Source organism: Talpa occidentalis, unplaced genomic scaffold (genome assembly GCF_014898055.3).
Source record: "Talpa occidentalis isolate TD23 unplaced genomic scaffold, MPIMG_talOcc4v2.1 talOcc4.7, whole genome shotgun sequence".
Classification (NCBI taxonomy): domain Eukaryota; kingdom Metazoa; phylum Chordata; class Mammalia; order Eulipotyphla; family Talpidae; genus Talpa; species Talpa occidentalis.
The window spans coordinates 100,527,375-100,554,290 of record NW_023605083.1 but is presented as its reverse complement, the minus strand read 5'-3'; the positions used below and the strand labels follow the sequence as shown (position 1 = coordinate 100,554,290).

Below are 26,916 nucleotides of genomic sequence, written 5' to 3'. Positions count from 1 at the left end.
ACCTTCGCTAGCTTATTTGGGAAGAGAGTTAAGGTTTATTAAACCACTAACAACACTGTGTTACAGTACAAGAACTACTGATTACTTCATACACCTCATTCGTTTAACACCAAAAACAGCCTATGAGAGCAGTTCCATTATTAGCTCCATTTTACAGATGGGGAAACAGGCTAAGAGAAGCTCAGTGACCTGCCCAAGGTCACACAACTAATACTGCTAAGAATTCCAAGCCCTCTGTGAATCCAGCGCCTGTGTTCCTGACATTACTCACAAAAAAGGCATTGCCTGAGGGACTCAGAACTAGCCTGGATGCTGAACAGAGGTGCCCGCTCAGGCGGCTGGGTGCTAAACGAGTATCCAAGTGCAGTGTGACCGCTGCTCACAGATGTGCTCAGCCAAGTCACTTCCCTGGGGAGGACAGGCTAACTCCTGAACTTCGTAAAAGATGAGGGATGCTGATTAGCTTCCTGGGTCTAGGTAAAACCAGGCTGAGCAAGCCCCCATTGTACTGATGAATGTTAAGGATGGATTTACAGCCTACAGAAGGAAGGAAAAAGTAGGAGAGAACAAGGGACTATGACAGAGGAAGAGCCTAGAAAGGAAGCCCACGAGACCTACAGGACATGGAAGTCATCCGACCATCACTACTGGGCAGCCTCTAACTACACTCACTAGAGTGGCACGATAATCTGGCTGTCCACCTGTACTGCCTCCCAACCCCAGGACCTGCACCCTGTCTTCCCTCTGACCACCCCCACCCCCAGAACCATGCTGCAGCAGGTCACCCCCACTATGAGGTTGTCCAGTATAACCCAGGCCCGTTTCAGAGACAGGCAAGTCTGAAGCCACTGGTAAATTAACCCTACAAGGTTACTTGTAGGCTTGACTCCTGCCTCCCAGGCCAGCAGGCAGCACCCTTTGACGCACCACTAGGATCCAGCTTCCCCTCTGAGCCCTGAGGTGCGGGACTCGGCTCAGCTGAAAAGCACGCACCTGAAGACAGCACATGGGAGGGGATCTGCACGTGGGGGCTGAGCCCCAGGAAGTTACACCGGTAGGCTTCCTCATACTGGTTGCTGTAAGGGATGATGCGAACACAGCCCACAGGCAGCATGGTCTGGAGAGGACAGAGCAACTCAGAATCCACACAAGCCAGAACTTCCCACCACTCTATTATCCATGCCCCAAACATCCCCTTGCAGCTCTGCCCCAAGCTTTCCTCCCCTCCAGTCCCTGGTCACTCAACCCCACAGGCAGGATCCCACACTGCCCAACTCTTATCCTGGCAGCTGGTCACTGACATTTGTGCTGCCCTTGCTTTGCGGTGTTAATCCTTATATTGTTCTTTGACTTCTCAGATGTTTCTCTGTCCTCCTTGCAAAGAGATTCTAAGGTTTCTGGGAGATTGTACCCTACTCATTTTTGTGCCCTCGCAGGCCTGGGCAGATGGCAGGTATGCTCACGCTTTCTGATGATTTAAATACATCAGTCAGACCCAGCCTTGGCACCCACCACAGCCTGGGATGGAGACCACATCCCACTCAGCTCATCAAGAACCCTCTGTGCAGAGGAACATGTGGTCACCCAGACCTGCTTCTGTGGCAGCTGCGACCCACTCTGATGGTTTCAGAGTGGTGGCGTGAGAGAGGTGGACAGACGAGTTAGCTATCAACCCATTAAGATAGCATGGGCGGGCCTCCCGGTGGCGCAGCGGTTGAGCGTTCGGTTGCAAAGCTGCCCGCAGCCTCTGCGGCGCCGGTTCGATCCCCGGCTGCTCCCCGGCCACCAGAGGAGGGTCCCACATGGCGCGCAGACCTTGCCTGCCGCCTGCTGCTCCCCTCAGCAGTGTACTTCGGTCCTTCTGCCTGCTCTGCCCCCTGCTCTGGCTCTGGTGAATTCTCTCACCCTCCCACGCTTCTGACTGTACCCAGTGCATGTATAAACAAAACAAACAAACAACCAAACAAATAAATAAATAAAACATGCCTCTATTAAAAAAAAAAAAAAAAAGATAGCATGGGCTCTTTCCCCGACCTAGAAACCGTCAACAAGTGGCATTTTCAATAGTGGAGAAAACATGGGTGTAAGATTCAGGCTTGGGCCTCTCTACTCATGTACCCTAACATTCATACCTAAAGTCAGGATTGTTTTTAAAAACACTTAGCAAATACTGTCCTGCTGCAAACATAACAAAAAGATGCTCTTACCCGAAGAACTTCGAAAGCTGACTGGACCAGGTCTGCGTCTCTGCTTTTCCAGATGACCTGGTTCCCCATGAGAACATGCCAGGCCAACATGCGAAAAGATGGCGCACCCAGGACCTGAAAAACAGGTCAATGCTTTCTACCCTGAATTTTCTTCTTTCCCTCCAAATGAAGTTTTTTGTGTCTTTGTCTAGAATCTTTCCCTGTAATGAAGAAAGCTGGTTCAGGAGTAAGAAAGTCACTTATCTTCTCGGGGAGGCTGAGTGACTTGCCCAAGGCTGAAAGAGGGCAGGTGGAACCCCCCCAAGTTTGCATCTAAAGACCTAACCCAAAGTTCTCCATACTTAAAGATCTCTGTCCACAGTTATTTTGCTGAACTATTTGTAAGCGGCAGGCTTGTAAGCATCCGGAAGAAGTGTCTACACAACCATGTCCATACCCAGAAATGCCATCCTGAGGCAAAGTGTATTTCTGAAAATACACTTTATAGTTGTTGTTCTTTTGATCCAGGAACCATTAAAGAGTTAGGATTGCTTTAGTTGTCCTGTCTTTATTCTGCTTTAATCTAGAACCTCCCCCCTTCTATGAACTTCAGCAACACTAATATAAGAGTTCAGTCCGTAATCTCACAGCTTATAAACATGGCTAAAAATAACAATTATAATCACCAAAAAAGGGAGGCTACAATACTACATTTTATCTGACTCCAGTAGCCTCAAAATATTCCCACTGCCAGTGGAATTCAAGATTCCTCTCAACTTAGATCCACATGTGCAATCACGAGGATGACTGCAGCCAAACACAAAATGTTCTGATGGATGTTTTCATCCAAAAGTCCCACAGAGTATCTGCGATTCAATAAAATTCATGCTCATTATAAAGACAAATGCAGAAAAATATCATCAAAAGGGACAACCTGCCCCCATTATGTAGTGACCACCTCTTCCCACCTGACTTTCCTTGCAGCAGGACAGTTTATATATATATATAAACTTATATTTGTATCTTTATATATAAAAAGATACAAATTTAAGTTTGTAAACCCTGTCCATGATGTTCAACAGTTTGGACACAATGACTATGGATGGACATTCAGGTTGTTTCCAATTTTTTGTAAGAGTCATTACTCTCAAGTTGCAGTCCAGGCTACATGTAAACCAGTAATATTGCTAGTCAATACCTTTGGAAGGGTCTAGAAAGACAAGACTAACGGGGCCATGAGAAGCTGACAATTCAAGCCTCTCTTTAAAGACAACGCTACATTGCCCCTAACAGGGAGTGCTGATCCTATGACTAATACACCTCAGATACTGAGTGTTATCTTCACCCACTCACTAAGAAGGTTCTTAGTTACCCCTAACAACTGTTCCCTGCTGGGAGGAGAGGAACTGGGCTCTTTCCCTACTTTCTGATCAGGGCTCTAGTCCTCTGCCACCTACCTGCCTCATGTGCCGAAGGGACTTAAAGACCGACAGCTTTCGGGTCTGCCAATTTCCACAGTCTGAGAGCAAGGAAGAATCCGTTGGGCATTTGGTCAGCTCCCGCCCTTCTGTACCATCTGGCAAGGCAGGGGCTTTGTCTTCCTCCTCAGCCTCCGAGTTTTCCCAGCTTTCTGATTCCTCTTCTAAGTCTGCAACACAAACCGCAAGAACAGCAATGAACATGCTGCTCCTCAGATTCCTCCATTCCCTGCATCCAACAGTCTCAGGTGACTTCAGCACAAGGCTTCTTGCAGTTAAACTGACTAATCGGTCATTGCTTTCTGCTTTGGGCCAGCTGCCTACATTACATGTTGCCCTTGGAGCCCTGGGGCAGGCAGAAAGGGTCTGGCCTGCTGTAGGCTCATGCAGCATTGTAAAGCATGAAGCTGTGAGCTATTCACCACTGGTGGGAAAATTCAAACCAATGATGAGAATGCTGACAGCTGTTATTTATTGCACAGTCCTCAGCAGACACTTTTCTGAGGACCCAGCCCCAAACACATTTTTTATTTAATCCTGTCATTGTCCTGAAGTCTATACAATTTTACAAATAGAGCAATATTGATTTCAAACAATCTTTTGTGACTACCCTCACAAATGAGGCCATCTTTGTTCCATATCACAAATGAGGCCTACAGGGAAGGGGCTGTAACTGTGTAAACATGACACATAAGAGCTAGGATCTGAAGTGAGGTCTGACTTCAAAGCATGTGCCCAGACCTCTCTGTGCACCCTCTTCCTAATCAAGACACAGTCCCACCGTGACACAAGCCCCGCATGCTGCATTTCTTGCTCTACTGAACGTTGATATACTTGGCTCTCTGAAAATAAATCTTACCAACAGGTGACCCTGGCCATCTTCACTAGCCTAGAAATGTGTGATCACTACAACAATTAGAAGTTCTAGAGTTGACCCATCTGTGAGAATGTGAGGCCAGGTTGCAAGACATGGGGAGGTGATCATGAACCCAGGGAGAGCTGTCCAGATAGCAGCAAGGTTTAGGAATCACTACCCTTGGTGGAAACATAGGGTCCAACTGAAGCATATCATTTTCCTGTTTAGGGGGAAAAAGTGAAATACTATCTAGAAAGAAAAAAACTCAGCTGTCATAAAGTAGGGATAAGAAAACCTTAACAATTCATCCTGTCCACAGACTGACAGGCCGTAAGAATGGATCTTCCCAACCTTCTGAGGAACAGACAGGAAATCATGACCAAGGTTAAAGGGCAAACATTTGCTGACGTGCCTCTTGGGCTTAGTCACCCTTGGGCCCCATCATTAGCCCTTTCTGCCAGCATGGCGGAGGGCCTCCAGCAGTCACGGCAGCAAAGGTTCCAGTACAAGCACCTCCCAATTCACCTGCAAGCTTTTCCATCTGGACCAGGGTGTCCTCTGTGGGCGCGCCCTCCAGGAGCTTCTCCGTCAGCCGACTGCCGCATGCCTTTAGGAGCCTAGAGAACAAAGTCACGTATGAATTTTTCTTGCAAATGAAAATCTGAAGTATAGCCAATCAAGTCTCTAGATCTTACCATCAGTTTACAGAAAATAGGGTATAAAAGAACATGTGAACACCACAGGGCTACAATCAGCCAGATCCAAAAGGGAAACACAAGACAAATGACCCAAGTCTTCCAATAAAAGGGATGGAAAAAACTTGAGGGGGTGGGGGGGTGGTTGTATAGCAGGAAGCACTGAAGACTAAGAATGTAGAACAATCCACACATTGTGTGGTGCTGTTGTGACCCCAATTCAAAAGTCATCTCTAAGGCAAGACAAAAAATTTAACATAGACTGGACAACACTAAGGAATGAAGTCAATTTTGTTGGATAACGGCTTTATGGCTGAAACAGTACAACTAACATTTGCTTTAAAAAAATACTCCAGGATGAAAACAAAGAAAGGCATCAGATGAAAAAGTAATAAAATGCTGTTAACTACGACAGGTGAGTCAACAGGACATGGAGCTACTTATTCTACTTTGGGCCTGCTTGAAAATTTCCCTGATAAAAGGGATTTTAAAAGACAGGAGGAAAGGTCTACAGGTGGGGCAACCTCTTCGTGCACAGGTTCTCAGAAGCTATACTCAAGCCTCTGCTCCTCAGGAGCCTCACCCATACCAGGACCTGACCTGGACAAGACCTAGATTTCAAGCTGATGCTGCCTGAAAATGTGGGCGGGACTTTGGAAGGAGTATACCCTGTAATGGGAAGAAGAGAAACAATTTGTGTCCAAAGGACAGATTATGGTGGTTTTCAAGTATGTTCACAAATTCACTGCCACAATGATTCTTTCAAAAGATGAAGCCTACTCCTCTCCTGATGGGGCTGGGCCAAGTGACAGCACATTTGTAACAAGCAAAAGTGTTGGATGTGACAATGAGTGATGCTAGGCCATTTGTGAGACCTAACCGATCTTCCTCCGTCTTTCTCCATCACTCACTCTGGGGCAGTCAGGGTGCATGTCTTCACTGTAAGGGGCGTCCTGCCCACAGCACCAACTTGCCGGCCCCTATCAGAGTCAAGCTTTCAGATGACTGGCTGAGGAGAAACTCCTGAAAACTGGGACCCACCCACCTAAGCCACCTTCTAACTGCAGACCCATAGAAGCTTTGTAGAATAAAATTTTCCTGTTGTTAAAAAAAAAAAAAGAGGGGAGGGGCCTCCCTGGTGGCACAAGGGCTTAAGATGCAACCTATGAAGCAATCCGCAGCCACTGCAGCACAAGTTCAATCCCCGGCCAAGGAGCTGCCCACATGGCGCAGCAGACCTGTCTCTCTCTCTCTCCTGTCTCACCCATTGCTCCCCTCACCGGTGTACTTCAGTCAATCTGCCTGTTCTGTTCCCCACTCTGTCTCTGGTGAATCCTCCACACCACCACCACCCCCACACCTCTGGCCTATACCCCAGCTCTTGTATGCATATATAAATAAATCTTAAAAAAAAAAAAAAGGGGGAGAAGATCACTGCTGTGGTATAAGAACATCACTTCAAAAAGATTGATGGGAAGTGAGTTCCAGCTGAACAGCTTTCTACATCTCAGTCAAGACACGGGGAAAGGCAGCACACCAGCACAGCCAGTGCTCACCTCCATCACACACAGGGCCTCATCCAAGGACAACTTTCCCCAAGTCCATGCACAATCCCACTGACACACTGGGACCGTTCTTATTGCTAAAAGACCCAAGAATCTCATTACCAAGCAAAGGAAGTGTGAAGACATGCCCACAAATTGTCGTCGCTTGTTAAGGACGTCAGCGAACGGGCGGCATTACCATTCCTTTGATGCAGGAATGGCGTGAAAGCCGTGTTCATCCGCTGGGCGCGCTGTGGGCAGCCGAACTGCTCTGCTTCAAACACCTGAAATGCAGCAGAAAGGGGTGGCTCTTTAACAAAGGCAACCAACCAGCCACGCAGTCCAGATCCGGCTTGTTCACAGCCAGCTGCACAAATCTACTCCCCAAGACTGTCCCCTTCTGCTCTCCTGACCAGCACAGAGGTACCACCTGCCTCAGAATTTCAACAGAATGGCTTTGCTTCCCCGGCCAGAGAAGCCACCTGAGAAGAGGAATCAGTTAAGAATTTCTTCTGGGCCCTCTGCCACAACTCATTGGGCAATTGATGCACTCTGGTGCCCATGTGCCCAAAGTGGTGAGAGCCCGTCCCCCACTATCTCCAGCCCTACCCCTTCCTAGCACAGGGAGGACCTCATCACTTCTCAGACTCTACGTCATGGGCAGTTCTGGCAATGAGGTGAGACAAACAAGGCCCTCCAGTACCCTGTATGCCCTCTAGCTGGGCAAATGAGCATCCAGTATGGGTACTGCTCTAAGAAGAGTTCAAGAAGCAGATCCCTCACTTCCTCACAAGGGACACAGTGTGAATAAGAAATAACTTTGTGCTTTGAAACTGCTAATATTTGAGGGCTGTTTGTTACCAGAGCATACCCTGACCTCTCCTGAGATGCAATGCCATAGCTGCAGATCTCCATTAGGTGGTAGGTCTGCAACACGACGACTGGACAGACTCCTGACACCAGGGATGAAACAAGGGCTTCTGCCTACAGCAAAGAATCCGGAGCATCTTTGAACAAGAAACCAGGGCCACAAGGACACAGGGGAGACCTGTATAACAAGCAGGACTGATGAACTGTGAGGCCTAGTGCCATGACCCCAACTCTGAAGCCAGAAGACTGAAATTCAGGCAAAGCAGTGGCCACAGGACAAGGAGGTAGCAAAGCAGTGGCCACAGGACCAGGAGGTAATAAAACTGCCCAGGTTCTTACCCTCTCCTAGTGTATAGCACCCCGCCCCCCCAACACTGCCACTTGCTCCCCCTTGACTTGGGGTCACCTTGAGAGCCTTGCCCTGGAGCTCATCAATGATTCCTCGTATCTTCCCCAACAGGAAAGGCCAGGAGTTGATGAGGTATATCCGGTCCATCATGATGGCGATGATGCTGTACCAGCGCTGGAAGCCCCTGGCCAGGCTGTCTTTGATGAAGAAGGTGTGACTGAACACAAAGCCATGCTGCTCATCCCCAAAGAAGATGGGGCCTTCGCGGCCAGGGCAGACCTGGGACACAACAACAGCCTCTCAGGGACACAGTCCCCTCCTTGTTTCGGTAACATCCTTCTCAGACTTATCACTCTGTACCAATTAGCCAATTAATTATAGGAGCAGAGAGAAACTTTCTAAAGATAACATTTGTTATCATGGAATGCAAGGGCCAATAAAGTAGGATTATTACATTTTTCCACCCTTAGCCACAAATAACTCCCATACAAATGCTGCATCTATCCCAGACTCAAATTTGCCCACATCACTCATCTGGGATATGCTGGAGAATTAAAGAGCCCAAATGGCCACTGCAGAGTTCATATAATCAAGCCTGTATTCTTGATTGGTAGGCGAGAACTCAGGTCTCCCTTATGAACCTTCATTGTAACCTTACACACTATTCTGTCAACATGATCACCCGCTTTTTAGCAGATTACCAGCAGGAGGTCAAAATGGGGGTGGGGAGCAAGGAAGTCACTGAGCACAACAGCAAGGAGCTCAGCGTGTGGAACCAATGGGCATAGTGATGGCAACTTCTAGTAACTGGATGAGGAATTCTTTGTGACAGTGGGTAATGTGTAAGCTAAGACATGAACTACACAAGAGCAGCCCTGCAGTTTAGGAACAAATTGATTCACTCTTCCATAGGTTCTGAGAGTTCACACAGTAACAACTGAGGCAGTAACAACTGAAACGATAAAAAGATGAGGTTTGACACGGTAAACTTGCATATCCTAGATATAGTTCTTATGTTAGAAACATGTCAATCGAGAATGGACAAATTGGGGGCCTCCCTGGTGGCACAAAGGGTTGAGTCTCAGCACTATGAAGCAATCTGCAGCCACTGCAGCACGAGTGCGATCCCTGGCCAGGGAGCTGACCCACATGGCGCTGCAGACCTCTCCTGTCTCGCCTGCTGCTCCCCTCAGCAGTGCATTTCAGTCAATGCGCCTGTTCTGCTCCCTACTCTGTCTCTGGTGAATCCTTTCATTCCCTGCACCTCTGGCCTATACCCCAGCTCTTTATACATAAATAAATAAATCTTTAAAAAAAAAGAATGTAAAATTGACCAAAGTTTAGTGCTTTAAATGATAAGCTTGCAACCACACAAAAAACAAGGAGCTAAAAGCAGCTTGTTCTGGAGAACTGGCTGCTATCCTGCTGCACCAATCCATCTGTCTCTTTGTGACAGAAGTGACTTTTGTCTTTCTCTTCATGACCAGCTGGATTTGTTCAGGCAGCATGGAGCATGTGCAAGATTCCTGCAGAAACGTCCCTGCCCCTCTGCCCCAGGGTCACAGATGCTTACCTCACAGCTCAGGCTCCTGACACAGGCCTGGCGAACAATGCTGAAGAGCTGGGGGTGGTTGGGGTGCTGGTGACTAACGTATTTAATCGAGGTCTCCTTATCGTGGCTGATATACCCTGGATGCCCTGCAGCAAGTGACCGGCAGCCCTGCTCCCGAGAAGGACAAGAAAACCAGTCAGTCAGGAAGCAGGCACAAACTTTCTTACTCTTAGGCAAATCTGAGTTAGAAAACTCAAACTATTTTCATACAAAAATAGCTGACTTCTAGATTACCCTTATCTCAAGATTTCAATGTCTGCTGACTAGGGAAACCAGGACAGAGATCACAGAAGTTGTCAGAGGGTATGAATGACAGATACAATCTACTGCACTGAAGGAAAGCCCTGCATTCATCTTCACATAATCCAAGGAGTAACCCTCTGAGAAAATTACAGTGAGACTCCCCATTTCACAGGAGGCTAAACGCCGAGAATTAGGAAGCAGCATGCATGGCATTCTGTGTTGGTCTCTATCATGGTCCCGACACAACCATGGGGCAGGGGCTTCAGAGGCTGCCGAGACCTCAGGGTTGCTGCAGCAACCTGAAAAGGCAAGTTCAGGCCTCCTGTTGCAGGGGTCACTGCACTGGTGGCCCCAGCTGCTGCCTCTCTGTAGTTGTTCCCAGCAGACTGAGCAAGCAGGCACATAGGCAAGCCGCACCTCCCACAGCGGTTCTGGCACAGGGACTCTCCAAGGCTCTGCCAGGCCAGTCTGCTTCCTCTCTCCCACCTTCACAGGTGGTCAATTTATCTGCAGCAGGAAGGCTCTCCCTATCTTCTGTTCCCTCCCCTTTATCCCTGATATGTGTTTCTAGCAATAGGTCACTCAATCTCATGCCTATGGTGTGCTTCTCAATAGGAACAAAGAAAAGGCAGATGGATTCCTGCTCACACTGCAGGGGCAGGTCCAACATCACTGATGTCAGGTCATGGCTCGGGGCCTTCAGGTGAAGCAGCAGCCTATTAAGGAAACTTAAACTTCATTCCCCAGATTGTGAAGCAACCCAAAGAGGAAGGTCAGAACCCTGTGAGAAACTCCCAAAAACACTGGCTTCAGGGAACTGGGGTCTAGAACAGGTCAGAGTGTGTGAAGGGTAGGTTGAACAATTTCTGTAAAATGGGGCATTTTGCTGTGAAATGCCATGGTGGTAGCAACTGTTTGTTGGTAAGGAGTAGGTAGAAAAAGCTAAAGCTGGGACAAAGGGAAGGGACCAAAAGGGACATAAAAACCCAGGGAGAATGGTTTGTAGATCAAAGCTTCCTGTGTGGTCACACCCATGGCTCAGTCCCACCAGGTGTCCTGCCCACCGCCCAGGAAGCTGAATACATAGCACCAGCATGGCACCTCCCCCGCATCCGCATTTTCACCCACAGGTAAATTAGTCCCCTACTCTAAAAGACACTTGCCTCACACATGTCTGATTTTTTGGGCCCTGGGCTGCTGGACTCTGCGCTGGCACCTTCTGCTGGGCTGTGAGCGCGGATTCGACTGCTCATCTGAATGCCACCTTCCTCTTCCTCAGCTTGTTCACCCTGGCTGGGGCTGTCCCCATTCCCAGCTCCCTGTGGAAGTGGAGCGTGCAGAACCTCTGTGCAAAAGAGAGTGCGGGGACCGTGGAGCTCACAGAAGTGACATAGAGCGACGATGGCATTCATGGTGCCTTGGAGAGGGCACGAGGCCTGTATTGGGGGAGGGGGAGAGAAACACCACCAGCAGGTCAGCACATGCTCACACCAAGAACCTGTCAACTCCTTTGCAGCACAGGGACTGGGTAGGTGCCATCAATCTGCCCTCCGCCCTGCAGAGGTGAGTCACCCCCCCCAACCCTGACTAAGCACCTAAATGCCAGCACTGCTTCAGGTACAGGGGCAAAAAAACAGAAATGGTCTCTGCCCACAGAGAGTTACAACAAATGGAGAAGGGAAAATGTAAATCAGTGATCACAGAGAAAGATAAGACAGCCCTCACCTCCTAGGTGAAGGGGGAGACTTTGTCTTGTTAATTACAGTATCCCCAGTGTCTACAACAGCTGATAAATGAATTTAGACAGATGACAGTTGTCACAACAGAAAAGAAAGAGATCATTTTGGGTATCCATGGGCAAGAGAATTTGGGACCACAACTCCTTATAGCTTCTTTAAATAGGGCCCAAAGGGGGCCTCATTAAGTCAGGTGAAAAGTTCCATAGTACCCACTCACACCCATGGTCCCACAATTTCTACCCAGGTCTAGTGTCACAGGAACCAAATAAACTGAATTTAAATAAAGGGTCCACAGGGCTCACCATAGCATGGTCAAGGAAAATGGTGGTTTAAGAACCCATGATGGAGAGCAGGTGAGGTGACCACTAAGGGACTAAGGTGCCACGACCCAAAGTCAAGGTAGAGGTGTTGCCAGAGGTGTTAACTCTAGAAAAGGAGGCCACATCTTCCTCTGAGAGGCATAAAAAGGAAGAGAAATAAGGCTCCTTTTAGCAAGACATCATTTGAAAGCAGCACTTGGACAGTTTCAACCCCATCTACATAGCATCAGCACAAACCTTTATACTTGACAGAATCACACATGCACCATCCAGACTAAACCAGAGCCTGCAAGGTCATTTCCAAATGAGTTGGGCAGGACAGCAGCAGTCATACTTCAGTTCTAGCACCTGACATTTTCTAGGTAAGGAGAGAAAAATAAAAGTTAATTCTAAAGTCAACGGTCTTTGGGACAAGGGTGGGAAAAAATCAAGCAAATCCTACAATAAACCACAAAACATCACAAAAGAGGATTTGGAATTCCTGGCCTTTTGCCTCTTAATTGGTATCTGAGAGCAATCTTAGCTGAGGTTTTGCACTCGTACCACATTTAATAAAGGAGCTCTTGCAGTATATTTATATTCAAATATCATTGTAAAATACAAAATATTTTAAAATATGAAGACTTCACTATTCCTACTCTTGGTTAAATAGGGCTACCCACATCAAGGCAATTTAACCCTTCAGACTGTAAGCCTAAAGGTTTCTCTCCTCAAATGTGGAGACTAGTGATGATGTTGCCAAGCTATCTCATCATCCAGAATCAACATGGGCTACTCTTATGAATAATTTTTTTAAAGATTTTAAAATTTATTTATGCATACAAGAACTAGGGTACAGGCCAGAGGTTTGGGGGGGGTGGTGGTGAGAGGATTCACCAGAAACAGAGTGGGGAGCAGAACAGGCAGAATAGCTGAAATACACTGCTGAGGGGAGAGGCAGGAGAGGTCTGCTGCGCCATGTGGGTTGCTTCCCCGCTGGCAGGGGATTGCTGCAGTGTTTGCGGATAGCTTCACAGTGCTGTGTCTTAACCCCTTGTGCCACCAGGGAGACCCAATTTTTTTTTTTTTTTTTTTTTTTTTTTTTTTTTTTTTTAATGAAAACTACTCCTGTCTGACAGGAGCTTTGACTACTTGGATCAGAAGTGCCATAGCCCCAGGCCACCACTGGAAAGCAGTGAGGTACCCCAGATACTATCTAGCTCTGGAGTACACACACCTACTGGGTAAAACACAAAGCCTGTCTCCAGTCCTCACAAGCCAGATGATATCAAATATGTTACTTCTCCTTTCTCAGTGCTATCCTAAAGCTAAAAATGGTGACAAACCCCCACCTCTCAGAGTCTACAATATGTGGAATCAGAACTCTGGGTAGCTTGAAGTTGGTTCTTTATTCACTCTCCAATTCCAATCTTGACCAGACAGACGTTTGCTGAAAAAACTACTAACAGTTCTTCCTTTCCAATAAGCATTTTGGAATACAAGGAAGCAGCAGAAATCTTCCCTGGCCTGACAATCTCTTCAACATTATACTCAAAACAAGTCAAATATCTTGAAAAGGTAGGGTCCTTGTCCACATCCCCCATCACAGGGGCTGAGCCTTTGTGCCTGAAGAGTAATACCAGAATGAGTATCTCCCACCATGGCGTGTCCAAGCTGATTTAATTTCATCCCTACTTCCTGCGGTCCCCTCATAGGACTGAGAGGGTTAAAAAGCACTTTGCAAATAGTTATAATGACTCTTAACCAATGGTATCTGCATCTCCTTACAGCATCTTTAAAGCACGTCCCAAAGGGGAGCCTCATTAAATCAGGTGAAAAGTCCCACAGCACCCACTAACATCCATGGCCCTACAACTTCTACTGACCTCACCTGGATTTCTATTTATAGAGCTCCCTGATGCTTGACAGAAGGAAAACAAACAGTGTCACATGACATGATTACTCAATCACTTGATGACAACGTTGACAATCCAGTGCCTGCAGCACTTTCTCTGCTGTGACATGGAATCTCTCCTGTCACTCTGGCTGGACACCCTGGGTGATGCCAGCAGTCCAAGGGCTGGAGAAGCAGTACCTTTCAGCTTGCTCCTCCCTGCTCTCTGCCCCAATAGTTGTTGAAGGCCGCCTTGGACCTCAGTCCACAATGAGGCAATCCCTGGACCAAATATTCTTTCCAGATGCTAAGGATACATTTGACAGCACCTACAAAACTGAGAAATGTGGTCTCCTTCCACCCTCCCTGCAGGTCACTGATCTAGCTTTACCAGCTTATCAGAGCGCTCTCTTCAGAACACCAGCCTGGGAGAAAGGGAATTATCACACACACACCCTCTCCCTTACACCAGAGGTGAGGGAAATAACAAGTAGGGGGGCAGGCAAAATTAAAGAGTAAATCAATGAGGCTGACAGGGGCTCTGAACCCAGGTCAAGCTCCTCAGCCCTTCAGAGTTCATGGATTTGTCCCCAACTCCAGTCAAATCCCACCCTCCTAACACATGCAGGTGCTCAGCACCCCCTTCCACTCTGGCAGCTACCCGCGATCTCACACCGACTCAAAGTCCAGTGGGGAGGCCCCAGCTAACCCCCAGGGCGTCAGACTCTCCGCCCGGCTCCTTCCCCGCCCCCTCGCCCCCAAGCCAGCCGCGGGGACTCCCTCGCGCCCACCCCCTCCCCGTCCTTCCTCAGCGCCTCCTCCCGGAACCCAGGTTCTCATCACACCTCCACCGAGGACCCCGGTTCGAGTCCCAGCCCCGCTCAATTGGACCCGGCTCGGGGCTTCGGTTCCGCAGCGGGAAGTGCGGCCCCAGCGGAGCCGAATCCCGACGAGGGGTGAAACCCCCGGCCGGCGACCCGCGCCGGGCGCCGCTACCCACCTGACAGCGCGCCGTCCTCACAGCGGCCGCCCGGCGCCCCCGCTCGTGCTCGTCGGCCCGCCGGGCGCCCCAGCGGCCGGCCCCTCCGACTCCCGGGCCCCACCCGCGACAGGGCAGCCCCGGCTCGGCCCCCCGCCCGGCCGCGGTCCCACTCTCCGGCGGGTCCCGGCGCCGAGCCCGAGGCGCGTGACTCTGCCGGGCCGTCCCACCCCGCCCGCGGAGGGGCGCCGGGCGTGCGAGCGCCGTCTGCACGTCGCGGCGAGCGGGGCCTCCCAGCTGCCGGCACACCCGGGAAGGCCGTGCGGGCCCCGCACCTCTCAGCGCCGCGGGCCGCGAGGTGGAGCGGCTCGGGGCCCCCCGCCGCCGCCGCCCCCGCTCCGCGCTCCCCCGCCCAGAAGCGCAGGATGGTTCACGCCACACCGGCCGGGCCTGCTGGACGAGACCATCGCGAGGGCCGGGGGTGGCGCCGACGGCCAAGGACCACGTCTAAAAGAGACGCGGGAAGCAGGGGCCGCCGAGGGCGCCGCAACCGGCGGAGAAGGAAGCGAAGGCCTCGGCCTCATGCCGCGCGCTGTGGCTTCTGTGGGTCTCACCGCCGGGCTTGGCTCCAGCGCCGAGGACACCCGGCCTCGGTGGGCCGGGCGGCCGGGCGGAGGCGGTCACGCGGGAGCAGCGCCCAGCTGGGGGGGCGGGGTCCCGGGGTCCCCGCTCGCGGAGCGGCGGGCTGGGGCGCCGGCGGGTGTCCCCCTCGTCCTCGCCCTCCCGCTCGCCCCGGCAGTCCAGTCAGGGCTTCTAGACTCTAGAGATAACTGTTGAGTGACAGCTTGAAACAGACAAAACAAACTTGGCCGCCCGCTCGTCTGGCCCCTCGCGCTCAAAGTGGACGCTCGGCCGCGAGCTGGAGCGCGGGTCCTTCCCGCGAGCGGCGGGAGGGGAGCGAGGGGCAACCCCCGACCCGCCGCCGGTCTGCGCGGCCGCGCGCCGAGGAGCTGCCGCGGGCTCGGGCCGCCGGCCGGCGGGGGCTCTTCGCTGCCGGGCCTGGCCGCGGCGGCCGCGCTCGGGGCGGGGGGACGGCGGGGTTGGGGGGAGCCTCAGCCAGCACGTGTGCGCTTGTGTTTTATAAAATCAGGGTCACTTGCTTTGATTGTCCGCGTCATGCTGAAAAGTGGACATGAGAAAAGAAGGAAATTGCAATTTGTTTTCTGCCTCCTTTTGCTAGTGTGGTAAAAAGGGGAGTAGGGGGCGGAGTGAGGTGGTTGGCACTGCCTTTGTTTATTCTTTCCATTCCAATTCCTCTTGCCGCTGGACAGCATAAACCGCCCTTTGCTGCTGTTCAGATTTAGGTGTCATAGTATTTTCTTTTTTTAAAAAAAGATTTATGTATTTATGTATATAAAGAACTGGGGTGTAGGTCAGAGGTGTGGGGGTAGGAGGTGTTGAGAGGATTCAGCAGAGACAGAGTGGGGAGCAGAACAGGCGGATCTACTGAAATACACTGCTGAGGGGAGCAGCAGGCGAGACAGAAGAAGTCTGCTGCACCATGTGGGTTGCTCCCTGGGTGGGGATTGAAATGTTGCAGTGGCCAGCAATAGCATGATAGCGCTGTCTTTAACCCCTGTGCCACCAGGGAGGCCCTGTCATAGTATTTTCTTCTGAAACTTGACTGTCATTTCAGGTTGCCATCCAGAAATGTAGAACTTATAAACCCAAACTGCATTTTTGAAAAGTAACAGTGAGGGAGTTAGAATATAATTTGACTGTAGGCACAGAGGAAGGAACTTGAACCAGACAGGTTTACCAATAAACACACATAAAAACCTACCACTTAACTTTCCTCTTTCCCAATTTATTTGCTAGAAAAGTGTTTGTCCCTGATTAGAATGTACAGGCATTATTCTGTTACTAAAGCTAGTTGGTATTCTTTGACGGTAATGTCTATTACCTCATTTTGGCTGGCATTTTGACTTACCAAAGATGTCATAGAGGGCAGAAAAATTTCAGTGTTTCATTGCCCATTTTTACCATTCTTTGGTTTAGAAAACACCTACTGTCATTTCAACATTCAACCAAATGTTTCCTCAAAGAATATCTTATATCAGTATATCCCAAATTGGAGACCTCTCAGAGCAACCACACTCATCTAAGCAAGCTTATATTAAAGTTGAACATTATCCCTTTAGGGGCTTCACTTGGCACCAATACAAACATATTATCCAAGTACTGAATTCTGAGAGCAATGATTCTGTGCATTAATCCAGAGTATTAACACTTGCAGTTATCATGAAAAAAAAAACTTGAAAAGTCCTCAGACAGCTTTTAGATTCACTAATGACACTAGCCTGTTTGGACCACAGAAACTGCCCTAATACCCAGGATGCAAAGTTGCCATCTTCTGACACCATCAAAAATACTGCAGGGGGCCTCCCCTGGTGGCGCAGGCAGTTGAGCGCAGCGCTGTGGAACTGTCCGCAGCCTCTGCAGCGCCAGTTCAATCCCAGCTGGCCAGGGAGATTCCCCCATGGTGCGGCAGACCTCTCCTGTCTTGGCCGCTGCTCCCCTCAGCAGTGTATTTTCATCAGTCTGCCTGTTCTGTTCCCCGCGCTGTCTCTGGTGATTCCTCTCACCCTCCCACGAATCTGGTCTATACCCCGGTTCTTGTATAAATAAATAAATAAGTCTTAAAAAAAAATACTGAAGGTATTCAGAACATTTCTTCAGAGGATGCTGGGCCTAAAGTGCCTAGTCAAATCAAGTGCTTTTACTCCCCTGGCCAGGTTACAGACCCCTCACAAGTGTTTGAGGGTGGGGTGAGCCAGGCCCTACTTCCTTTTCCATCCCTCTGTATTTGCTTCTATTTTCCACTCTTAATCCCGGCCAAGGGAGATCGTCCATACCGAAAACAATTTTTGCTCATAATATATTCACAAAGTAATTTGCTGCTAAGAAAAATGCTAAGGCTATCTTAACTATGCAAACAGATTCAGCAGACTATTCAGCACATAGGTGGTGATAACTATTCAAAAACAAGACACAGGTATAACCAGGCACCATGTCTCTCAGAGGCAGCAGTGAGTCTTGTATTTCCTTCTTAGTAATAACAAAGGACATTCATCTGGAGCCAAGATTTTCAAAAGTAACTCCTGTCAAGAGAGATGTTTCTGTTTGTATAGAATGAAGAAAAGCTTCATTATCAGGCACTGAAGGAAAAAAAGTTCTGCCCAGGTAGTAACCTCAGGAAGCAGATACCACCCTTAGGGCATCAGGAACAACGGGAAGATTGAGATTAGAATTTAGTAGGCTAGAGACCTGTTTGGGAAGAAGAGGGTGTTGGGCTCTGTGGCTAATTCTAGAAAGATGGGAGACAACCTGCTCACTGCAGCTGCTGGAACCATCCTTGTCAGGGTGAAGTTGTTCAACAGGAAGCAGTCAGCATGGAGCCTTTTTCCTCCCTAGCTTTCTGGTCTGCCTCCTTCCCCCTGCCTGCCCCGCCCTGCCCCCCTCCTCCCAAATAATAACCCACAATCAAAGTAGAGTTCATAAAGATGGGTATAAAGCTGAGGCACAATCATGATCAGTGCTCCACCAATCCTCTATACATAAAGTTTTATTGGAACATGGCCATACTCATTCATTTATGGCTTGTGACTGCTTTCCTGGGGCAAAATTGGTACTCGCACAGGCCAGTGACTAGGAGAGCCTCTCTACTAGGGGCAACTTTGTAATTGACTCCTGAGATTTCAGGGTTTCTTTTTGTAAATAATGAAAAGGTGGCTGACTAACAACCAGACACACTGAAGTGACTGTTACTAGTGAGAAACACTTAAAGGCCCAAAATTGATGTGGTTTAATCTGACCTACTTCACAAAGGCCCTTCACCATTCTTGGGCTAGATCAGTGAGTCCTGATCAACACACTTCAGAGTTCTGAGGGACCCTGAATAATCAAGACAACTGTGCAGTTGAACTAAACATGTTTCTAAAAGAAAAATCTGCAAAGTCTGGCATCTATCTCATAAAAAGCCATTCTCACCAGGAAGGTAGCACTACCAAAGATTAAAGAGCTTAACAGCATCTCTTTAACCCATAATTCTAAACATGTTGATTCTACTTATTAAGAATCAGCTTCTGCCTTATGGATGCTCCCAGCTTTTTTATAATTATTGAGGCAACTGATATCAAGTCTAGATTCAAATTTTCCAAAAATTCCTAAAATTGATTTTTGTTCACAGTGGATGTATTCTTTTAAAATCTTTTTGTAGGGTTGAAGTGATACAGAAGACACATCAATTTTCAAGTAGTTTAAAACAAAAATGTAGATTTAATGCAGTAACAACATTAATCTGAGGATAAATAAATCCACAACAGATTTTAAAGTTTAAATTTTTTTTCCTTTCTTTGCAGAGAGAATGGTTTTCTGAAAGCACATAGGACTGAAGATGTCAAAACAAAACAAGATGTAATGTCTTAATGTCCAGGTGAAACAGGCGTGGTCCTCCCTGCTGCCCTCCTAACTCTTGTCACTGGCCATGGTGATAGCTTCTTTAGTTTCACTCAGGATGGAGGTCATTTTCAAGAGTAACTGGATGGTTTGTTTCCTGAATCATCTTCTTGTGATCCCATGCTCTGTAAAGGCGAAAGTGAGGTAGTGTATTTTGTTTGCCTTTGTCGAGGGTTCCCCATCAGACCCCAACAAGCACTCCTAGTCCCTCCCAGAGGCAGGCATTAGGTATACAATGAAGAGGAGGCAATTCCTGGAACTTGCCTATGTATCCCTAAACAGACTTATTATTTTCAAGTCGTTTGAAAATGCTCTCAACAGGTGTCTCTGTGAACTCAGTGATAAAGTTTTCAAGAACTTCTGGTAACTAAACATTTAATCTGAAACCAAGTTCATGTTCATGACCTGGGAACATCCCTTCTCTATCCAATCCACTTCTAGTTAGGGAGGGTCACCTTAATCACCTTTTGCACGAACTGGGGATTCACTGTGATCTCCTGATCCATGGCCTTCAGTCGCTCATCCAACTCAATGCATTTCAGCATCTGTTGATAGACACATTTCTGGTTAGGAGCAGACTTAGGTCAATTACATTCTTTTAAACCTAGACTACTATTATGGATTCTACAGGCTCACTGCATATCCCGTAACATCCCAGTGCTATCTCACAAAGCACCCCACAATCAGATTATCTTTTGTTGCAAAACCTAAAATAAAAATTCACAAGTGGGATAAACATTACACATCGATTCAGACAACATTCACCATCAAATAAGTTACAAAAGTCCTCAATTTTCATTTTTTTAAAACTTAGAGTTGCAAAACAAGGATCGTGGAGGTACACTATAATGTGTTTCTTTTAAGGTTTCTGAGATTTAATGTCTAGTTTAATTCATTTTCCTTATCAGAGGCAAGAAAAACACACGCAAGCCCAGCTCAGGCACAGACTCCAGAGTGGCAGAATATGAGATGACTCACAGGAGGAGATGACCACTCTGGTGCACAGCTACTGCCTACAGGGAACTTCGGGACAGGTTTCCTCTTCTCCTCCAGCCACCTGACATATCCCACTTCTGACAGAAAGTTGTTTCCTGACCTTCCAACTGGAAACTGTATTTTAACTACAGAAACATGGTTCTGAAAGTGGTGACTGGGTCTAGGTAAAATTGTATTGTAAGGACTTTCACATATTTTAGGAGCTGAAGCAGGCTTTCATGAGCTAGATAGGAAATCTAACCTATAACTATATGGTGAGTTTTAAGCAGCCTTTTTTGAAATTAACTTTCTAGGAAGGAAGATGTCTGTAAATTGGGAACTACCTATACTGAAAACTAAGATCACCCAGATTTCAAACAACACCTAACACATCAATCAAGAAAACTAAAGCCCAATGTTCATATTTACCTCCTGATCAATGTTATGAAGCATGGCTGGGTTATTATATTTTTCAGGGTTATCATGGAAACTGACCATACCATCCTTCTGATTAATACTTGCAAAAATTTCACCATCTTCTATCTATGAAAAAAGAAATCAGGAAAGCATTTTAGATCAAACACTATGTGAAAAATATGGTGATATAATCAAGGGAGGGAACAGAAAGTAATACATAAATTTATGTGTATTTTTAAACATTTATTCAACACATATATATATTGAACATTTACTATGTGCTAGGTAGGCACCATTATAAATGCTAAGCAGGGGCTTCCCTGGTGGCACAAGGGGTTAAGTCTCAGCACTATGAAGCTATTGGCAGTCACTGCAGCATGAGTTCGATCCCTGGCCAGGGAGCTAACCCACATGGCACAGCAGACCTCTCCTGTCTCACTTACTGCTCCCCTCAGCAGTGTATTTCAGTCGATCAGCAGTGTATTTCAGTTGATCCACCTGTTCTGCTCCCTACTCTGTCTCTGGTGAGTCCTCTCACCCAACCCCCTGCCACCCCCGCCACTCTGGCTTATATGCCAGCTCTTATATGCATAAATAAATAAAATAAATCTTTTTTTTTTTTTTTAAATATTAAATTTTATTTTTATATTCCCCATACAATTGCAAACGCCCATTCTGACCCCAATCCTTCCCCTCCCGCCCCCCCACCCCCAAAAAGTGTCTCTGGTTCATAGTTTTTTGTTGATTTTGATTTTCACTTTCTTATATTCATTTTCCTGGTCCCTTATTTAAGTTTTCTAGATTCCTGCTATGAGTGAGACCAAAATAAAATAAATCTTTATAAAAAAAACACACAATGCCATTTACATTAACATCTGCCCCAATGAAATGTTTAGTATCAATCTAAAAATATGTGTACAAGACCTATATGAAAAAAAAAAAAATACAAAATTATGGAGGCTACCAAAAAGAACTAAATAAAGAGGTATTTCATGTTCATGGGTAAAGAAACTCACAATTGTCAACATATCAGTTCTTCTCAACTTCATCCAGAGAGTCAATGCAATCTTAACCAAAATCCCCAGCAAGCTATTTTGTGGATACTGACAAACTAATTCTGAAGTATATATGGAGAGGTAAAAGACCTAGAAAGGTCAACACAATATTGAAGAAGAACAAAGATGAAGAACTGACCTTACCCAACTTTAAGATTAACTGTAAAGCTACATTATTCAAGACAGTGTGGCGTTGGCAAAAAAAAAAAAAAAAAAAAGTAAGTAGGTTCATGGAATAGAATAGAGCCCAGAAATAGATTCTCATAAAAACGGTCAACTGATATTTGACAGTGGAGCAAAGATGATGCAATTGAGCAAAGAGAGTCTTTACAACAAATGGTGCTGAAAAAATTACACATTCATATGCAAAAAGAAGAAAATCTAGACACAGACTATGCACCCTTCCTAAAAATGAGCTCAAACTGGATCATAACCTAAATGTAACAAGCAAAACTGGGCCCTCCCCGGTGGCTCAGCGGGTTGAGCGCTGCCCTGTGAAGCTGTCCACAGCCTCTGCGGCATAAGTTAGATTCCCAGCTGGCCAGGGAGAAACCCACATGGCGTGGCAGACCTCTCCTGCCTCGCCCACTGCTCCCTTCAGCAGTGTCTTCGGTCCATCTGCGTGTTCTGCTCCCCGCTCTGTCTCTGGTGAATTCTCTCAACCTCCCGTGCCTCTGACCTATACCCCAGTTCTTGTATAAATAAATAAATCTTTAAAAAAAAAAAGCAAAACTGTAAAACTCCTAGAAGAAAACCAATATATAACACCAAAAGCACAATCTACAAAAGAACTAATTTTTTTTTTAATTTTATTTTAGAGGCATGTTTTATTTATTTATTTGTTTGTTTGTTTGTTTTTGTTTTATACAAGCACTGGGTACAGTCAGAAGCGCGGGAGGGTGACAGAATTCACCAGAGCCAGAGTGGGGAGCAGAGCAGGCAGAAGGACAGAAGTACACTGCTGAGGGGAGCAGCGGGCGGCAGGAGGGGTCTGCGCGCCATGTGGGACCCTCCTCCGGTGGCCGGGGAGCAGCCGGGGATAGAACTGGCGCCGCAGAGGCCGCGGGGCAGCTTCGCAACCCAGCGCTCAACCGCTGCGCCACCGGGGAGGCCCCGAAAGAACTAATTGATAAGCTGGACTTCATTAAAATTATAAAATTGCTCTGCAACAGACAATGTCAAGAGAATGAGAAGACAAACACAGATAGGGAAAAAAATACTTGCAAGAGACACAAAAATATACAACGAACTTAAAAAATCAGTAAGAAAACAAACCAATTAAAAATGGGTCAAAACCGGGCCTCCCTGGTGGCGCAGCAGTTGAGCGTTGGGCTGTGAAGCTGCCCATGGCCTCTGCAGCGCTGGTTCGATCCCTGGCCACCGGCGAGGGTCCCACATGGCGCGCAGACCTCTCCTGCCGCCTGCTGCTCCCCCCAGCAGTGTACTTCATCAGTCTGCCTATTCTGTTCCCTGCTCTGACTCTGGTGAATTCTCTCACCCTTCCGCACTTCTGACTGTACCCAGTGCTTGTATAAATAAATAAATAAACAAATAAATTAATTAAAAAAAAAAAAGAAAGAAAAAATGGGTCAAAAACCTAAATAGACACTTCATCAAAAAAGTAAGACAGAGATGGCAAACAAGCATGTGAAAAGATGCTCCAAGGGTCTGCCTGGTGGCACAAGAGGTTGAGACCGGCACTACGAAGCTATCCACAGCCACTGCAGCACAACATGAGTTTGATCCCCGGCTAGCCAGGGAGCTGGTCCACATGGCACTACAGAGCTTTCCTGTCTCACCCACTGCTCCCCTCAGCAGTGTATTTCAGTCAATCTGCCTGTTCTGTTCCCTACTCTGTCTCTGGTAAATCCTCTCAACATCCACACCTCTGGCCTACACTCCAGCTCTTGTATGCATAAATAAATCTTAAAAAAAAAAAAGATGCTCCACTGTTATATGACACCAGGGAAATGCAAATTAAAATAGCAAAAAGATAACCATTACATATCTACTAGACTGTCCAAAATCTGAAACACTGACAACACCAATTGATAAAGATGAGGAACAACAGGAACTCTAATTCATTACTAGTGGGAATGCAAAATGGCACAGCCAACTTGGGAAAATGTTTGGCAGTTCCTTAAAAAACTAAACATATTCTTACTACATGACTGAGCAATCACACTCCTTGGTATTTAGCCAAGAATCTGAAAATATGTTCACACAAAAATCTGCCCACAGTTTATAGCATCTTCATTTATAATAGCCAAAATCTGAAAGCACCAAAATTCCTTCAGAAGGTGAGCAGGTAAAATGTGGTATATACAAATAATGGAATATTACTTAGTGCTAAAAAGAAATAAGATATCAAGCCATGAAAAGACATGCAGACCCTTAAATGCATTATACTAAGTGAAAGAAGTCAATCTGAAAAGGTTATATTCTGTAGGATTTCAACTGTATGACATTCTGGAAAAGGCAAAATTATGGAGACATTAAAAAATGAGTGGTTGCAGGAGTCGGAGAGAGAGTAGAGGGATACAAAGTTAGAGCACTGAGGATTTTCAGATAGTGAAAATACTCTGCAAGATACCATAATGGTGGATACACATTTGTCCAAAGCCAAAGAATGTACACCACCAAGCTTGAACTCTAATGTAAACTATGGACTGATTTTCAGTGCAGGTTCATCAATTATAACATATGACCCCCCCCCCCTCTGGTGGGGGATGTTGAAAATCAGGGAGTTATGCATGTGTGGGGGTAGGAGACATATGGGAAGTCAACTGTACCTTCTACTCAGTTTTGCTATAGATCTCTAGCTACTCTAAAAATATATAGTCTCATAAAAAAAAAAAAAAATATTCTCGGTGGGCGGAGCAACATGGCGGCGAGGAGACGCTGCGAGTAAGATCTCCCATTAAAAAAAGTGAATAGGGAGGAAAAGCGGCAGGTCCGAGTGAGAACTGGGACACGGAAGATAAACGGGTGACGCCAGCGAACGACCCGAAGAAGAAAGTGGCCATAAAAGAGGACTAGAAGGGAGGGAAGCGCAGAACCCTGCTCCCCTCCCCCGCCCACAGAGGCGGCACTCTCCCACCGGCAGAGAGGGAGAAAAACAACAAACCAAAACGGCCCACAAGAAGAAACGACGCAGCAAGCGGGACTGTGAACGGAAAGGAACTATTGCAGCCACCACACCCCGTGAACGGGAGCTGAGGCGAACCCTGCAGGATCCGCTGCGGCGGTGAGCGAACGCTCCGGGCGCCATTAGAGAAGAACAAAGACCCGGGGAGACCCCACACAGCCCGGGCTGCCGGTAAGCTGGCGCGGAAACGCGGCACGCTCCGGGAGCTTGAAAAGCAAGTGCAGACCGGAATCGCGGCTGCCCAGGTCCCCGCGCCTGCGACCTAGGCTTGCAGGGAGACGACCTAGGCTTGCGGGGAGACGCGCGGAGGTCCTCACTGAGGTGAAGGTCCCTCCCTGAGTGAGCAGGAACCAGGCACCCGGGCACGGAGCTGTGCAAAAGGCGCCATTCCCGCGCCACTGAACTGGGCTACAGCCCGCGTCCTGGAACTGAGGGCTTTGAACTGAGACCCGGGGCACGAAAATTCGGGGCGTGGGTTCTCCACGACGGTGGGGCACAAGGCAGACACAGCACCCCAAAGCTGTTGAGGTGTACCCTACCATTCCCGCTCTGTTCCCTGTCCCACGGGTGGGGGGACGAAAAAACAGCCCCCCAAGGACAATAAGAGAGATCTCTGGCGCCACCTAGTGACCAGGAAAAAAAAAGTCACTAACACCCCATAGAACAGGAAATTTCTTAAGACTGCTTGAAAAGGGCAGAAGGCTTCTGCAGTGGCCAGCCGGGAAGTTATTCCACGCCAGGCCCCTTCCGACCAGCAGTCTGAGCCACAGAGGGAGCAGGCACCCACGTCCGGGGCAGACCGGGGCGCAGAAGAGTGTGCCTGAAACCGGAGGCGCAGGGACTGCATCCCGCTTCGCCATTTGAGAACAGGGACATTTCTTCAGTAAAAAACTGCCTAAAACCAGCAGAAAGCTCCCCAGAAGACAGAGATGGCTCCTGGAAGAGCCAGAGGGGAGCGGAGAAGTTCACCAAGATGTCAGTCAGTCCGAGCAACACAGTGTCCCAACGCATACGACAAATTAGAAAACAGACAGTAGGGAGTAGAAGAACCACACGCAACCTAAAAACTCCTCAGGAAAGAAGCACCCACAAGAAAACCACTCCCCAGATTGCAACGACAGCAACTTGGAAGAACTTCTGAGCCTTCCAGAAAAAGAATTTAAAATTGCCATGATTAAAAAAGTGATAGATCAGAAGAAGGAAATTGAGTCCCTAAAGAGGGAAGTAAGAGAAATGCAGGAGATCAAAGAATTAATGGAGGAACTAAAGAACTCTGGGAAAAGCAATGAAAGCAGAATAGATGAAATGGAAGAACGAATAAGTAATCTTGAAGACACAGAAATAAAAAGAACCAAAACAGAAAAGGAAAGAGAAGTACGAAGGAAAAAGAATGAAGAAAGACTTCGGGAACTATCTGACTCCATGAGGAAGAAATATAAGAGTTATAGAATTCCAGAAGGAGAGGAGAGAGATGTAGAACAGAGAAATATTCATGGATATAATTGAAGAGAACTTCCCAAATGAGAAGAAGGAGCTGAAAATTGATATACAAGAAGCAAGAAGAACACCAAAACTTCCACGACGAAAAGGAAAAACACAGCAAGACACATAATAGTAAAGCTCCCAAGAATCCAGGACAAGGAAAAAATAATGAAGCTGACAAGAGGGAAGAAACAGATAACATTCAAAGGAAACCAATCAGGCTGACATCAGACTTCTCTGAAGAAACACTACGGGCAAGGAGAGAGTGGAGGGACATAGTCAACAGACTCCAAGAAAACAGATGCCAACCAAGAAATACTCTATCCCGCAAAGCTCTCTTCCTCCATGAAGAAAGAATATGGACCTTCCCAGACAAAGAGAAACTCCGGAATTTCATTGCGACTAAACCCCCACTCCAAAAAATATTACAAGGAATCCTAAAGCCAGAACCTCAGAGGGACGAATAACAACGAAAGAAGACCAAAAAAAAAAAAAAAAGTTATTAAAAGAATAAATAAATAAAATCAAAGGAAAGACAAACATAATGGCAAATACAGATGCTAACATATCAATATTA

General features: G+C 47.3%; 1 protein-coding gene across 4 annotated transcripts in view; it reads right to left on the bottom strand.

Annotated features, from left to right (window-relative positions):
- LOC119230352 (folliculin) overlaps positions 1-26,916 on the bottom strand; it is a 55,888-nt gene that overhangs the window by 2,405 nt on the left and 26,567 nt on the right. The window contains exons 1-11 of one of the 4 annotated variants that reach the window (XM_037491384.2): positions 15,359-15,382; positions 12,130-12,250; positions 11,875-12,023; positions 10,997-11,269; positions 9,552-9,698; positions 8,036-8,257; positions 6,883-7,043; positions 5,046-5,137; positions 3,644-3,834; positions 2,208-2,321; positions 994-1,117 (exon numbers count right to left, since the gene is read on the bottom strand). In XM_037491384.2, the coding sequence (XP_037347281.1) occupies positions 994-1,117; positions 2,208-2,321; positions 3,644-3,834; positions 5,046-5,137; positions 6,883-7,043; positions 8,036-8,257; positions 9,552-9,698; positions 10,997-11,269; positions 11,875-11,877 (1,327 nt within the window). In that variant the 5' untranslated portion in view covers positions 11,878-12,023; positions 12,130-12,250; positions 15,359-15,382. Of the gene's footprint in view, positions 1-993; positions 1,118-2,207; positions 2,322-3,643; positions 3,835-5,045; positions 5,138-6,882; positions 7,044-8,035; positions 8,258-9,551; positions 9,699-10,996; positions 11,270-11,874; positions 12,024-12,129; positions 12,251-14,765; positions 14,825-15,358; positions 15,383-26,916 lie in introns of those variants that run through there. The other 3 variants (XM_037491382.2, XM_037491383.2, XM_037491385.2) reach the window with 3 other exon arrangements.